Raw genomic sequence first — 16,789 nt, 5'->3', positions numbered from 1 at the left:
TGACTACTTCTGCAAATAGTACTCACATGGACGTTGGGCAAAAGAAAATCGACATCATCCCTGATCGACATCATCCCATTGACATGATGTTACATTTCTGGAACAGAAGAGAAATCACTGTTACCTTAGGTCCAGGTTGCCCTGATGATCCAGGTTCACCAGGCAATCCATTGTCCCCCTAAATAAGAAAAACAAGAAAACAACATCAGTTTCGATGTTCCGCGTATCTCTACACATCTGTATTTGTATTTATTATGGATCACTGAGTAAGTGTGAAAATGACTTCCATACGTATTTAAGCCAAATATACTACTGTAAGTGTGATCCTGAATACATTTGGACAAATTGAAACTGGATCTATTGGCTGCAGCCAACTTACAGATGTTCCAGTTGAACCTTTGGCTCCCTTCGGTCCTGGCAAACCAGCTTCACCCTGTAATTATAGAATCATATAATTAATAACATATGTAGTCGCTTTTTTATACTGTAATTTAACGCAACGGTTGGTCAATTTGGAAATATATTTTGATAAGAAATACAAGTATAACAACTCTCCTGATTGATTGCATGTTGCTCTTTCTCTCTGTCAGTTAAAGATTATTTATGTATTTCAATATCAAAATATAAAAGTCTAATGTTATGGGGATAGGGTACTGAGTCCAGTCCGCAGAGGACTTTTTAAAATGTACTTATTTGCGGGCAAGACTGAAGTCTTTTCAAATCTTAGTAATCCCAACATCATTTGTGGATTTTCCAAAAGCCATCACACGCACTTACATTTTAGTCATTTAGCAGACACTCTTATCCAGAGCAATTAGTGTTAAGTGCCTTGCTCAAGGGCACATTTTTCACCTAGTCGACTCTGGGATTCGAACCGGTTACTGGCCCAACACTTTAACCACTAGGCTACCCTTTCCTTTATTATATTCCTATTTATTTTAGTCTATACTTTATAACGGTGCATGTAAAATGTGGTTGAACACAGTATAATGTTCATAAATCATTTTAGACATAGAATACAATAAGGGAATGTCAAATAAAGTACAATAACATTATAGCCTTTCTTGCCAGCACAAAAGTTTACTATAAAGAAAAATTGCCGGGAAGGAGATTGTGAATTTGAATCAATATTTAATGAAAATGTAATAAACAGTATAGGCGTGTCCTAATATAAGGGCATACCTTTATGAGAATAACAAGAGCTCACCTTAGTTCCACTCAGGCCCTCATTTCCAGGCACGCCAGGCATACCCTGGAAACAAAGACAGAGTATGTAGCTTACTCTATATGACAGCACACAATCACAATGCTAACATACTGTACATGGTTTACGGATGGTTTGGTTTTCTTTCTTCTGAGTGTCTGGATTATTCACATATCAAATGTCTTTCCCCTGAGCTTCGCTGGCTCTATCAGACAGCGGGTTTAATAGCTTTCACAGGATGTTGTAAAAAAACAAACACAAATACCGCCCTAATGCAGAGAGCAGTGGTTCTAGATAGCATTGGGTATCACAATGAATGGACAGGGCGAATGCGGCTTGAAACCTCATTGCATTTACAATTCATCAGAGAGACTGTTGTACCAATCTAAATAACATACAATATGTGTGTGTTAGCTTTTGGCTATCTAGTCATAACATGTTGATTGATTTTATATGAATAACTGGTTGACCCCTAACAAAGATAGACCTAATAGTACAAATAGGTTTGTTGTCCAATAAATATACTTCCTAAAGTTTGTATAAAAGAAAATACACAACTTTATGTGGACCTATAAGTGATCTCTGCACACAATAGATCTCCCACTAATCAGTCATTTCAACATGGAACATGTATCTAGGACACCTCCAGAGTCTCATTCCGACATAAAGCCTCATACCTCAAAGCTCTTAAAGCCACAGTATATAGCTTGGTTTAAATTAATAGTAACAGTCACAAAAATATTACTAATTGAAAACAGCAATAGGTGTTTCAAATGCTTGAGGATGTGTTCCATGAAGTGGAATGGATGCATTCAATTTCTGTGAAAGCTTGCCCATTTTGTCTGACCACTCAGTGTCAGAAATCAGGAGTTCATAATAAGAAGCATGTATGTAGTGAACAAATATGCCATGTTTATGGAAGTACTAAACAAGGACTACTGCATTTAGTGATACCAAATATCTCTGATAATTCACTGTGGTGTAACCCTGTGAACAATGAGACTAACAGGAGACTATTCTATACAGGCCAAAGGTCAGTTGATACATCATCTTTAAGTAGTCCCAGAGATGACTGTGTTTCCTTTTTCAAGTATGATCTATGTTCATGGCTGCACGCATATTATCTGTTGAAAAAATTTCCACCTCTTCAAAGACCTTCAACAGACACATCTCTGTCACACTTCAAACAAAGAATAACGTTGAAGGTTATAAGGATATGGGTGACATAGCAGGTCCTTACGTAGTGGTTGCCGGCAAATGTAGAATAACCAACAATGTCACATCCTAAACAGGGATTGTCACATCCTAAGCCAAATTCTGCATATTCCATTACACCTCACAGCATAATCTGATCTCCTCATTGGTCTTGCACTCTAAAAGCCATAGATCTATGTTTGGCAGTTGAGAGACACAATATTTGTTGTTAATTAATGGACAAATGGGAACAGTCCCTAACGTTTACAACCCTCCTGGGGACATAAATGGTCGTAAATAGTAAATCTGTTATTTTGTGAATGTTTAGTTGAGTAAATAAACAGTTTATAATTGTTGAGCATATCCAACAAAACTACCTTGAAATGGCTCTTTAGTCAGTTTTTCATGATAAACGGGTACAGATGTTTGGAAAACGGCAGAGAATTTATCTTGAGGGGATTGTAAAGAACATGGAAACATGGAAAATAACTCATCAAGAATCCTCCGATGCTGCAAATATATTAAAATCTCTTCCCTAGACGAGGCTATTGACCACTAGCCACTTCAGTTAAGACACCATGGAAATCTATTTGTGTGTTAAATAAGACAGGGAATCAGATGAGCCAAAGCTTATTTATGTGTTAAACAGCAAAGACGTTCTTGGAATAGGCAGAGGAGTACATCGTGGTCAACTATAGTTATGTATTCTTGGATCATTGATGGGAGTATGGGGGGATAAGTGTGACTGTGAGGCTTATTATGGCTCATTGGATAAAGGATTTCATATAGTATTTTATTCTAATAGAATTCATTCAATTATTTGCATATCAAAGAGTTGCCTAACTATGAAAGTGTCCAAGAACAGCCTTTGTTTCATTCTCTTTACATTGTGTTCTACTCATTAGAAATGTGACTGCAAAGAACATCAACATCCTTTCAATTCCGAACACTAAATACCTAAATAAGGACCTTTAACCAATTTTTGGCAAGAACACCGCATGAGCTATGTCATCTTCAAACCGTTATGTGCAATGCTTAAATCCTGCTTGGTCAGCAAAATGCTCACATGCAGGTTTTGCAATACTGCATCCATCTGTTGCAGAGGAGGCTGGTGGGAAGAGCTATAGGAGGACGGGCTCATTGTAATGGCTGGAATGGAATTAATGGAACGGTATCAAACACATCAAACATATGGAAACCACATGTTTGACTCCGTTCCATATATTCCATTCCAGCCATTACAATGAGCCCGTCATCCTATAGCTCCTCCCACCAGCCTTCTCTGATCTGTTGGCATCTATCTGTTGGCTTTGGATAGGGCCTGAAAGTGGTTTTGAAGGGCCAATAGAGGGTGCTCATCCATCTAATCTAAAAACACCAATGACTCAAGGTGACGTATTTTGGATACAGCACTTTTGACTCTCAATTGGTTATTCAAAATCCCATGACACTTGTCTCAAGAGTAGGGCTGTTAACCCTGGTGTCCTGGCTACAATTATTTTGGTCACCCAAAACAGTACGTCCATAGCCACCTAATCTTCCACAGCATCCAACTGGCTCATTCAACCCATTCCTCTTCCCCTTGCCATTATCAACGCATCAGGTAAAATAACAAGTAAATAAATAGAAAATAAATAGAATAAAGTCTCAAAATATAATAAAGACAATAGCTTTGAGGGGGTTACAGGCAACTACAACTATTGTGTAATTTAGTCCATAAAGACATAGCTCATTGGATGTTCTGGCAAACCAAATGGCTTACAGCCCTGTGGAGCAACTGACTCATTCTAGAACATCGTAGTTCCACCACTCAGCTTGTGTGGCCATATCTGCAGAACTCCCCAGATTAATGGGGATGCCCTTGTGTAACACTCTCTTTCAGATGTATTTTTCTGTCCCCAAATGACTACAACATTTTTCCAATCAGCTGTGTTCCCTGCATCACATGAAGTCACCAAAGTATTGCCTTAATAGGGTTTATATCCTGGGATGAACTGGAGGGAAACCACTCCAAATTTACTAGCTGTCAGAAATACTGTCATGATCCATGATGTCTGCTGTGATTCAAGTAGATCCAGATGACCAAGACTGTTTTGGATATCCCCTGCTAAAGTCAAGGAATTCATTTTATTTGAGGGGGCGGAGGGCATTCTTGCATTGTTCATATTTGATAGAAACCCAAGCATAAAATAAAGTAGACCATCTAGAGTGCACGGAATGTAGAATATAATCAATGGTTATAGAAAGTATAGAAGTGTTCATGACTTACAGGATGGCCCTCCCTTCCGTCTAGACCAGGGATGCCAGCTGCTCCAACCTCTCCCTATTGATGAAAAGAATGCATTAAAATATCATAAACACAGACATTATGCTTGATGATTTAGTGTACCGGTTACAGGTACAGTTCAAAAGAGATAGCAGCACCGCACCATGTATTTGCTCATTGGATGCTGTTGAAACTATCTTACATCAAGTCAGCAGCAGAGGCGGCAGGTAGCCTAGCGGTAAACAGTGTTGGGCCAGTAACCGACAGGTCACTGGTTCGGCTCCCCAAGCCAACTATGTGAAAAATCTGTAGATGTGCCCTTGAGCAAGGCACTTAGCCCTAATTGCTCCTGTAAGTCACTCTGGATAAGAGCATCTGCTAAATGAGTAAAATGTAAAATAAGGTGTCTGTACAGTGTCTGTTCTACATGTAATGTATGGGGACCACCCATACACAAAAATGTATGCACGCATGACTGTAAGTCGCTTTGGATAAAAGCGTCTGCTAAATGGCATATTATTATTATTATTAACCCAGCTTGTCAAGCCATGATTTGCAACAAACTGGCAATCTAAAGACATTAAGAACATGCAATAAGGCACTACTTTTTCTATTTTCCATGGTGTAGAAGGGAAGAAACCAACTGTGAACATTTGGAAGGTGCTACATGTGGAAGAAAAGATCATATAAATCCAGAATTTATAACGCAGACACAACCACCTAGATGGTGATGAACTGCTGTTAAGATAATGAAAACCATGTGTCAGAAAAGCCTGAGCTGAGCTGAGAAAGAACAAGAGGAAACAATGGTCTTAACCCCCTTATAGATCACAATGTGTGCTAACAGCAGTAATATATTTCCACTGTTGGGGAACTGCCAGACAATAACAGTAGTTCAGTTCAGGCCGACTACGCCAAGTCAACCTTAAGGTCAATTTTGTCATACGTCAATCCCATCCATCAGTGAGTTAACTTTCCTTTGATTAGTCACACTGAAAACCAACCTTTTGACCGATTTGTCCTGGAACTCCGTTCTTTCCATCTCTTCCAGGTAAACCCTGAGTTGAAGAATGGAAGAAAGAGAGATTTTTTCAAACTTAAAGCCATGTCAGCTCCTGGTTTGAGACCAGAGTATCTATACTGTACATACTGGTACTCCTGGATGTCCTGCTGGCCCAGAGAGTCCCCTGGCTCCTTTTTCTCCCTGAAATTGTCAAATCATCAAGATTACCAAGATTGATATTTAGTATTTAGTATTTTATTAGGATCCCCAATAGCTGCTGCCAAGGCAGCCACTACTCTTCCTGGGGTCCATACCGGAACAAAACAACACATCACAACAAAACAGTCTACATCATCAATAAAACAATACATCACACAATACAACTTCACACTTATCCATCATTACAAATGTACAATATAACATTTACAATATTACAACAATACAATACTACAGTATATTGGTCAGAGGTCAATATACTGTATACATTTGTCAATATGTTTGTCAACTTGAAAGGATTAGCAAGTGGCCAGTTAACTACTACCTAACCTATGCTGTTTACTTGGCAACTAATGTACATAACCGTGTGATTAATAACAGTATTGTGATATTCTTACCACTTGGCCATCTTTGCCGGCAAGTCCTGGCCCCCCTGAAAGACCCATAGAGCCCTGGGAAAGAAATTAAAGATATAAAAAGTTTAATAACAAGTTATTACCATGCAATTCGCCTTGCCTACCTTTCTCTGAAAACATTTCATTAAGTGCCTCCGGAAGATGAGGCAGCGAAAGTATTTGAAACTTTACCGGTAACAGCTGCATCAGCTAAAGTACAAAGTGTGTGATGATTTTTAAAAAACAGACACTGCCTCATCAAAAGAGCTAGTACACAGTACCAGTCAAAAGTTTGGACACATCTACTCATTCCAGGGTTTTTCTTTCTTTTTACTATGTTCTACATTGTAGACTAATAGTGAAGACATCAAAACTATGAAATAACACATATGGAATCATGTAGAAACCAAAAAAGTGTTAAACAAATCAAACTACATTTTCTATTTGAGATTCTTCAAAGTAGCCACCCTTTGCCTTGATGACAGCTTTGCACACTCTTGGCATTCTCTTAACCCACTTCATGAGGTAGTCACCTGGAATGCATTAAAATTAACAGGTGTGCCTTGTTAAAAGTAAATTTGTGGAATTTCTTTCCTTCTTAATGTATTTGAGCCAATCAGTTGTGTTGTGACAAGGTAGGGGTTGGTATACAGAATATTCCCTATTTGGTAAAAGACCAAGTCCATATTATGGCAAGAACAGCTCAAATAAGCAAAGAGAAACAACAGTCCAACATTACTTTAAGACATGAAGGTCAGTCAATACGGAAAATTTCACGAACTTTGAAAGGTTCTTCAAGTGCAGTCGCAATAACCATCAAGCGCTATGATGAAACTGGCTCTCATGAAGACCGCCACAGGAAAGGAAGACCCAGAGTTACCTCTGCTGCAGAGGATAAGTTCATTAGAGTTACCAGTCTCAGAAATCGGCAATGAACTGCACCTCAGATTGCAGCCCAAATAAATGCTTCACAGAGTTCAAGTAACAGACACATCTCAACATCAACTGTTAAGAGGAGACTGTGTGAATCAGGCCTTCATGGTCGAATTGCTGCAAAGAAACCACTACTAAAGGACACCAATAAGAAGTAGAGACTTGCTTGGGCCAAGAAACACGAGCAATGGACATTAGACCGGTGGAAGTCTGTCCTTTGGTCTGATGAGTCCAAATTTGAGATTTTTGGTTCCAACTGCCGTGTCTTTGTGAGACACAGAGTAGGTGAACGGATGATCTCCGCATGTGTGGTTCCCACCGCGAAGCATGGAGGAGGAGGTGTGATGGTGCTTTGCTGGTGACACTGTCAGTGATTTATTTAGAATTCAAGGCACACTTAACCAGCATGGCTCCCACAGCATTCTGCAGCGATACGCCATCCCATCTGGTTTGCGCTTAGTGGGACTATCATTTGTTTTTCAACAGGACAATGACCCAACACACCTCCAGGCTGTGTAAGGGCTATTTGACCAAGAAGGAGAGTGATGAAGTGCTGCATCAGATGACCTGGCCTCCACAATCCGACCTCCACCCAATTGAGATGATTTGGGACCACAGACAGAAGGAAAAGCAGCCAACAAGTGCTCAGCATATGTGGGAACTCCTTCAAGACTCCTTCAAGACTGTTGGAAAAGCATTCCAGGTGAAGCTGGTTGAGAGAATGCCAAGAGTGTGCAAATCTGTCATCAAGGCAAATTGTAGCTACTTTAAAGAATCTAAAATCTTAAATATATTTTGATTTGTTTAATAATTCTTTGGTTACTACATGATTCATTATGTGTTATTTCATAGTTTTGATGTCTTCACTATTATTCTACAATGTAGAAAATAGTAAACATAAAGAAAACCCATTGAATGAGTAGGTGTGTCCAAACTTTTGACTGGTACTGTATGTTAACAATATCAGAGGTAAACTCCATCTGTACATGCAATAATAGTCATCAGATGAGTTATATATACTATTATAGGCCTATAACATACTGCATGTGGTTCAGATTCAAAGATCCTGTGGTGTACCTAGGAATATCCCGGGAAACCATCCTGCTGTTTTCAAATCAAATCACATTTTATTTGTCACATGCTTCGTAAACAACAGGTGTAGACGAACAGTGAAATGCTTACTTACGGGCCCTTCCCAACAATGCAGAGAAATAATAGAAAAGTAATAACACATAATAATAACAGCAATAATAAATTAAGTACAGAGTCAATGTCTATGTTCCATATAAACTACAAATGTTTCATCCAAGTCATGTTTTTTCTTATTTCCTTTGGTCTGCTCTCATAGAATACAAGGCGTATTGTTTTATTTTATGTGGGATTCATGCCGTTCAGTTCACCAGCTGTTTATTTCCATTAAAGACGGTTCTATTATGACACTTCCAAGAGTGTATTTATCACTATGGATTACCAATAGCTATCTTTCCTGTTCATAATTTGACCAAAATAATGAATCAATACAACAAATGTAATCTGCCCAGGATGTAGGACATTTAGGGAGATGGATTACTGATTATATACAAAAGTCATTGAAAAACCTGGCTTATAATGTGCATGCAAAGAGTTGATATTCTATAGAGATTTATACATTTGATAACCTCATTCAGTGAAACCAGTGTTATGGCTTACCTTTTCACCTGCTTGGCCCAATGGCCCAGGTAATCCCGGAACCCCTCTTTCACCCTAAAAAGACAAGAGATTTATACATAAAATGTGTGTCTGATAAAAGTGATTGTAGATAATTAGAAGTAGAGCTTTTGATCAGTTGGCTTGAATCCAAGCATTGGTTATAATGCTTCAAAGCGGGTCTTCTACAGTGTCATAAAATAAATCATGCTGAATCGATAAAAAGTCATACTAATGCCCTTTTTTGACCTTCCTACCGAATCACCAGGCCGTCCTTGTTCTCCCTTGTTACCACTAACCCCGCGACGCCCCTGAAAGAGAGAACAGAAAGAGCAGCTCCATTGATTTGACATCAAAAGCACTACTCTGAAACAGAATTTGTTTTAAAATTCAGCTGATACCTCTGTCCCAGTTGGACCCTGTGGTCCAGGAATCCCTCGGTTACCAGGAATACCCTTCAATTTAAAAAGAGGAGAGATGAGAAGTCATGAGATATTCACCCTTTTTATTAATGTTGCTCATAGATAAAACACGTTCATCAGCTGTGTGTTAAATTAAAGTAGTCTCACTTAAAGCGACAATCAGCAGTTGAAACATTAACAAAGCGTGCTCCCAGCCTGTGTTTCGCTAAAATGCTGAGGGATGGGTCTGGAGAAACGTAACCAAGCTCAAATACATAGACAGAGCTATGGATGCATAAATAAAAATTATAGGTAACGATTTACTTTGACTACATAGCCATAACGCATTTCTACACATCTGTAAACATTTCATGAACGTGTTATACAGGTCCCAAATGCATTATTAAAGGTTAATGAAATATATCCATAGCATATCTATAGCGTATATCTATAGCGCATTCATGTCATGCTAGCCCCGTGTGGCTCACTTGAAAGAGCATAGCACTTGCAACGCCAGGGTTGTTGGTTTGATTCCCACGGAGGACCAGTATGAAAATGTATGCACGCACTACTGCAAGTTGGTCTGGATAAGAGCGTCTGCTAAATGTAAAAAAAATTAAATGCTATGCAAGAGCTCATATTTAGGTATCTTTATAGATGTGTCATAGGGTGGACTTTAGCTTTCCTAGTTACATTTTCACTGACCTATGCATGCTCTCACAAATTATTGACCTTAATTGATGGCATGTGTGTGCTGTGATTTTCTGTACTTAATTAACCACCCTCCTCCTGTGATTGGAGCAACCCTTACACTACTGTCTCTCTTGCATTGCTTTTCACATCCTCTGCCTCCTTTATAACCTGTGGTGCACCTGTGTTCGAGGTCAAGCAACTCTGTTAGGGCAGCGCGGGGAGTACAAGATGCAAGTTGTTGGTCCAAACTACAAAGGTTTGAGCTGCGTAGCTCTGGTTGAAGCTAGCTCATAGTGGCGTCCGTCCTAAACATAGTTTTCCCTGCGTTCAGGGTTTTCGTCTATCGTTAGTTTTTTTGTAGTTCTTGCTCCAAGCGCCACTCCCCGTGCTCCCCCATACTCGTGGTGATGGTGTCTTCACCAGGTAGATTTGTCTTGATTAAATAATTGACAATGTAATCTATTTGCTCTTAAAGGGAAAGTAATGTAGTCCTATGCATTATTATTGTCTGAGTAGTGCGCAAGCCACCATCCGGGTATCTATTGATTGAAGATTGTTGTTATACTGGCTTGAAGAAATTAGATTGCCAGTTGTATTTTAACCTGTAACTGAAAAAAACTGAAATACCTTATTTACATACGTATTCAGACCCTTTGCTATGAGACTCGAAATTGAGCTCAGGTGCATCCTGTTTCCATTGATCATCCTTGAGATGTTTCTACAACTTGATTGGAGTCCACCTGTGGTAAATTCAATTGATTGGACATGATTTGGAAAGACCCACACCTGTCTATATAAGGTCCCACAGTTGACAGTGCATGTCAGAGCAAAAACCAAGCTTTGAGATCGAAGGAATTGTCCGTAGAGCTCCGAGACAGGATTTTGTCTCTGGGAAAGGGTAACTAAATAATTCTGCAGCATTGAAGGTCCCCAAGAACACAGTGGCCTCCATCATTCTTAAATGGAAGAAGTTTGGAACCACCGCCCGCCCGGCCAAACTGAGCAATCGGGAGAGAAGGGCCTTGGTCAGAGAGGTGACCAAGAACCCGATGGTCACTCTGACAAAGCTCCAGAGTTCCTCTGTGGAGTTGGGAGAACCTTCCAGAAGGACAACCATCTCTGCAGCACTCCACCAATCAGGCTTTTATGGTAGAGTGGCCAGACAGAAGCCACTCCTCAGTAAAAGGCACATGACAGCCCACTTGGAGTTCACCAAAAGGCACCTAAACAACTCTCAGACCATGAGAAACAAGATACTCTGGTCTGATGAAACCAAGATTGAACTCTTTGGGCTGAATGCCAAGCGTCACGTCTGGAGGAAACCAGGCACCGCTCATCACCTGGCCAATACCATCCCTACGGTGAAGCATGGTGGTGGCAGCTTCATGCTGTGGGGATGTTTTTCAGTGGCAGGGACTGGGAGACTAGTCAGGGTCGAGGGAAAGATGAACGGAGCAAAGTACAGAGAGATCCTTTATGAAAACCTGCTCCAGAGCGCTCAGGACCTCAGACTGGGGCGAAGGTTCACCTTCCAACAGGACAATGACCCTAAGCACAGAGCCAAGACAACGCAGGAGTGGCTTTGTAAAAAGTCTCTGAATATCCTTGAGTGGCCCAGCCAGAGCCCGGACATGACCCCGATCGAACATCTCTGGAGAGACCTGAAAATAGCTGTGCAGCGACGCTCCCCATCCAACCTGACAGAGCTTGAGAGGATCTGCAGAGAAGAATGGGAGAAACTCTCCAAATAAAGGTGTGCCAAGCTTTTAGCGTCATACCCAAGAAGACTCAATGTTTTCACTGCACAAAGTACTGAGTAAAGGGTCTGAATACTTATGTAAATGTTATATTTCATTTTTTCATTTTTAATACATTTGGAAACATTTCTAAAAACCTGTTTTTGCTTTGTCATTATGGGGTATTGTGTGTAGATTGATGAGGCAGAAAAAAAACAATTTAATCCATTTCAGAATAAGGCTGTAACGTAACAAAATGTGGAAAAGGTCAAGCGGTCTGAATACTTTTTCGAATGCACTGTATTTCATTAACCTTTAACAATGTGGTTGGGACCTGTTATAACATGTTCCTGAAATGCTTATAGATGTGTAATGAATGCGTTATCACTATATAGTCAATGTAAATGTTAGCTAATTATAGTTTTAACCTATACAGGCTATACAGTGTTTGTTTACATTTACTTTGTTTACAAATATTGGAGTAAAACAAGATACCATTTTGGGTTCTGATGGGGTATGACAGTTTAACTAAGCTCATGAGGCATTTATAACTTATATTCTTCAAGAATCAATGGGGACATATCATTCATTTCTATGCAGATTGCCCCTTTAAAACAAAACAACTTTTAAAACCTTCATACATACACACTTTATTAGCCTTCATGAGCCCTTTATAAGGCCCATATAGATGCTTCAGAAGTAATTCATAATCAAATGATATATGAAGGGTGCCAAAAGGGATTTGATGCATTTGACAAAGCAGATGTAAGGACCTTTTATATCACTCTTTATGTAGAATGACCTTGCTTATAAAGGATTTGTAAGACCTCTATGTAGTGATTATGAATATTTTATAAATGCTCTATAAAGCCTTTATAAGTTGAAACATGTTTCTGGTTTACTTAAGTCAAGGTAGTTGGTATCCTGTAAAAGTAAAGGTTATAAGGTTATGGGTAAACAATGACATTGTCCTCACAGCAGGGCAACCAAAATGTATATGAGGACATGTCCTCCAGCCAGCTTTCAATTGCTTTCATGGCTGGGCTCCCTGCCTGTTGAAAAATGCTAATCAGTTTAATCAAACATCAGGCAATGTATTTTCTCCAAATCTTATTCCTACATTGCCATGAAAGAGGGTGAACCCCTTTTTCCATTGCTTTTAGGAGGCGTACTTTTATGATCGTGAGAGTCGTGAGCGCCGCCGCCAAGCACCATACACTTCATAATTTTACGTCAAGCGAGCATATTAAACTTATTAATGAATTAGCGCTCATGCTGCTGCTTTGCAGCTGTTATGGAAAACTTGAGCCTCTGCCCTAGATATGAAGTACTACATACAGTTGAAGTCGGAACTTTACATACACTTAGGTTGGAGTCATGAAAAATCATTTTTCAACCACTCCACAAATTTCTTGTTAACAAACTATAGTTTTGGCAAGTCTGTTAGGACATTTACTTTGTGCATGGCACAAGCAATTTTTCCAACAATTGTTTACAGACAGATTATTTCACTTATAATTCACTGTATCACAATTCCAGTGGGTCAGAAGTTTACATACACTAAGTTGACTGCGCCTTTAAACAGCTTGGACAATTCCAGAAAGTTATGTCATGGCTTTAGAAGCTTCTGATAGGCAAATTGACATCAACTGAGTCAATTGGAGGTGTACCTGTGGATGTATTTCAAGGCCTACCTTCAAACTCAGTGCCTCTTTGCTTGACCTCATGGGAAAATGAAAAGAAAAAAATGTGTAGACCTCCACAAGTCTGGTTCATCCTTGGGAGCAATTTCCAAACGCCTGAAGGTACCACGTTCATCTGTACAAACAATAGTACGCAAGTATAAACACCATGGTACACGCAGCCGTCATACCACTCAGGAAGGAGACGCGTTCTGTCTCCTAGAGGTGAACGTACTTTGGTGCGAAAAGTGAAAATCAATCCCAGAACAACAGCAAAGGACCTTGTGAAGATGCTGGAGGAAACAGGTACAAAAGTATCTATATCCACAGTAAAACGAGTCCTATATCGACATAACCTGAAAGGCAGCTCAGCAAGGAAGAAGCCACTGCTCCAAAACTGCCATAAAAAAGCCAGACTACGGTTTGCAACTGCACATGGAGACAAAGATCGTACTTTTTGGAGAAATGTCCTCTGGTCTGATGAAACAAAAATAGAACTGTTTGGCCATAATGACCATCATTATGTTTGGAGGAAAAAGGGGGTGAAGCACGGGGGTGGCAGTATCATGCTGTGGGGGTGCTTTGCTGCAGGAGGGACTGGTGCACTTCACAAAATAGATGGCATCATGAGGAAGGGAAATGATGTGGATATATTGAAGCAACATCTCAAGACATCAGTCAGGAAGTTAAAGCTTGGTCGCAAATGCATCTTCCTAATGGACAATGACCCCAAGCATACTTCCAAAGTTCTGGCAAAATGGCTTAAGGACAACAAAGTCAAGGTATTGGAGTGGCCATCACAAAGCCCTGACCTCAATCCTATAGAAAATGTGTGGGCAGAACTGAAAAAGAGTGTGCGAGCAAGGAGGCCTACAAACCTGACTTAGTTACACCATCTCTGTCAGGAGGAATGGGCCAAAATTCACCCAACTTATTGTGGGAAGCTTGTGGAAGGCTACCTGAAAGGTTTGACCCAAGTTAAACAATTTAAAGGCAATGCTACCAAATACTAATTGAGTGTATGTAAACTTTTGACCCACTAGGAATGTGATGAAAGAAATAAAAGCTGAAATAAATCATTCTCTCTACTATTTTTCTGACATTTCACATTCTTAAAATAAAGTGGTGATCCTAACTGACATAAGACAGGGAAGTTTTACTAGGATTAAATATCATGAATTGTGAAAAACTGAGTTTAAATGTATTTGGCTAAGGTGCATGTAAACTTCCGACTTCAACTGTAGGCCTAAGGCCGAGACAATAAGAAGACACAGTGGCAGAATAAATTCAACCACACCTTTGTTTCATCACAAAACCGGAGAGCAACATCTGTCCTGTGAAGTCCACAAAGCATATTGCATGTAACATTGCATGAATTGTGAAAAACGGAGTTTTAATGTATTTGGCTAAGGTGTATGTAAACTTCAAACTTCAACTGTAGAATGCTGTTGGCTGGGCTCCCTGCCTGTGCCATTAAACCCCTACAACTCATCCAGAATGCTGCAGCCCGTCTGGTGTTCAACCTTCCCAAGTTCTCTCACGTCACCCTGCTCCTCCGCACACTGCACTGGCTTCCAGTTGAAGCTCGCATCTGCTACAATATCATGGTGCTTGCCTATGTTGCTGTGAGGGGAATGGCACCTCCTTACCTTCAGGCTCTGATCAGTCCCTACACCCAAACGAGGACATTGCGTTCTTCCACCTCTGGCCTGCTGGTCCCCCTACCTCTGCAGAAGCACAGTTACCGCTCAGCCCAGTCAAAACTGTTCGCTGCTCTGGCACCCCAATGGTGGAACAAGCTCCCTCACGACGCCAGGACAGCGGAGTCACTGACCACCTTCCGGAGACACTTGAAACCCTACCTCTTTAAGGAATACCTGGGATAGTATAAAAGTAATCATTCTACCCCCCCCTCTAAACCCCCCACACACACAAATTATATAAAATAATAAATAAAATAAAATAAAAAATAAAAATAATAATAATAATAATAATAATAATAATAACTGGCTATCATAAGGTGAATGCACCAATTTGTAAGTCGCTCTGGATAAGAGCGTCTGCTAAATGACGTAAATGTAAATGTAAATAGAAATTTACCATTCACTACCTATTAGCTACAATATAGTTCCAAGCTGCATTTCACTTGATTTTAATATCATAAACTGGCACAGGAAAGGTATGTTTTGTCTTTTTTATTTATTTTTTACATCTGCATGTCTATATTCACCATAAGAAAAAATTGTCAGAAGAAAAGTTTGCCTTCTGAGTGTAGTTAAGTTTCTGCATAGATCATAGATATTTGCCCTATTTGTATGATGGGAAACTAGGTTACTGTACAGGATATGGTTCCAATTCTGTAAGTCCTTTCATACTTCCACACCCATACTTGATTACCCTGCAAGTGGGCGCCATTTGTTTATTCAATGAACTGTAAGTGTGCTGACAAATTCATTGCGGAAAATTTGAGGGCTGTCCAATTAAGATAATTATTACATTCTATTTAATGACTCAAACAACTAGAGGATTTTTACTGGGAACTCAAAGATTCTCAGTTGCTACGGACGTTAGCATTTGAAATAAAACAGCCTCCATATTTTGTGATAAACCCAAATGTAACATCTGCCCTGACTTCAGTGGGAGGATGACATGTAGGAGGATGACATGTACGGCTTTCATTGTTACGTAGTGTAGGGTTTGAACTAAACTGATATCTTTCCTCTGATTACAAAGGAAAGACTTCACAAGATACTTATGAAAGACACTCTCTCATCACATTATGGTACTTTGGAGGAAGATTTGCTCCAACAATGCACTGCCAGTATTTAAAGGCCACAACATGTTCACAAATAATTCATCTTTGTATTGTAAACTGGTCTACACTTCTCGTGACCTCAGTCATCAGTAGAGATCAGTATCGAGTGCAAGTTGAACACCCCACACAGACCAATGTACTGTCCTTCCAACCATACAGTATTTCAAAGCCTCTAATTTTATTACATTTACATTTTAGTCATTTAGCAGACGCTCTTATCCAGAGTGCATACATTTTTCTAATGGAACAAGCTATGAAAATATAGGACTTCAAAATGTCATCCGAACAGCTAGTTGATAAAGAGTTCATTGATAGATAACAATGAACAAATTGAGTTCATAAAAATTACTGAAACAATGGGTATTTTGTCCATGATATACAGTAGTTTAGGCAGAAAATGACACAACAGACTTTGCTACATGACTATTTACAAGAGTAATGATGATTTTCAAAATTGAATTTATATGCCCCTTTAGGCAAACATTACTAAGTCATTACGGGGAGGTTTCCCGGACACAGATTCAGCCTAGTCCTGAACTAAAAATAACTTTTATTGAGAGATTCT

The 16,789-nt window shown here is 39.6% G+C and overlaps 1 protein-coding gene across 1 annotated transcript in view; it reads right to left on the bottom strand.

The window, feature by feature from the left end:
• The window catches only part of col21a1 (collagen, type XXI, alpha 1), a 47,678-nt gene that overhangs the window by 11,155 nt on the left and 19,734 nt on the right, over positions 1 to 16,789 (bottom strand). The window contains exons 11-20 of the mRNA XM_041858214.2: positions 9,299 to 9,352; positions 9,155 to 9,208; positions 8,901 to 8,954; positions 6,282 to 6,335; positions 5,815 to 5,868; positions 5,669 to 5,722; positions 4,668 to 4,721; positions 1,208 to 1,252; positions 380 to 433; positions 125 to 178 (exon numbers count right to left, since the gene is read on the bottom strand). Coding sequence (XP_041714148.1) covers positions 125 to 178; positions 380 to 433; positions 1,208 to 1,252; positions 4,668 to 4,721; positions 5,669 to 5,722; positions 5,815 to 5,868; positions 6,282 to 6,335; positions 8,901 to 8,954; positions 9,155 to 9,208; positions 9,299 to 9,352 — 531 coding nt within the window. The remainder of the gene's footprint in view (positions 1 to 124; positions 179 to 379; positions 434 to 1,207; positions 1,253 to 4,667; positions 4,722 to 5,668; positions 5,723 to 5,814; positions 5,869 to 6,281; positions 6,336 to 8,900; positions 8,955 to 9,154; positions 9,209 to 9,298; positions 9,353 to 16,789) is intronic.

This window comes from Coregonus clupeaformis, chromosome 31 (assembly GCF_020615455.1).
Source record: "Coregonus clupeaformis isolate EN_2021a chromosome 31, ASM2061545v1, whole genome shotgun sequence".
Taxonomy (NCBI): domain Eukaryota; kingdom Metazoa; phylum Chordata; class Actinopteri; order Salmoniformes; family Salmonidae; genus Coregonus; species Coregonus clupeaformis.
Note: the sequence above shows the minus strand (reverse complement) of the source record. Positions and strands in the feature narration are given on the sequence as shown.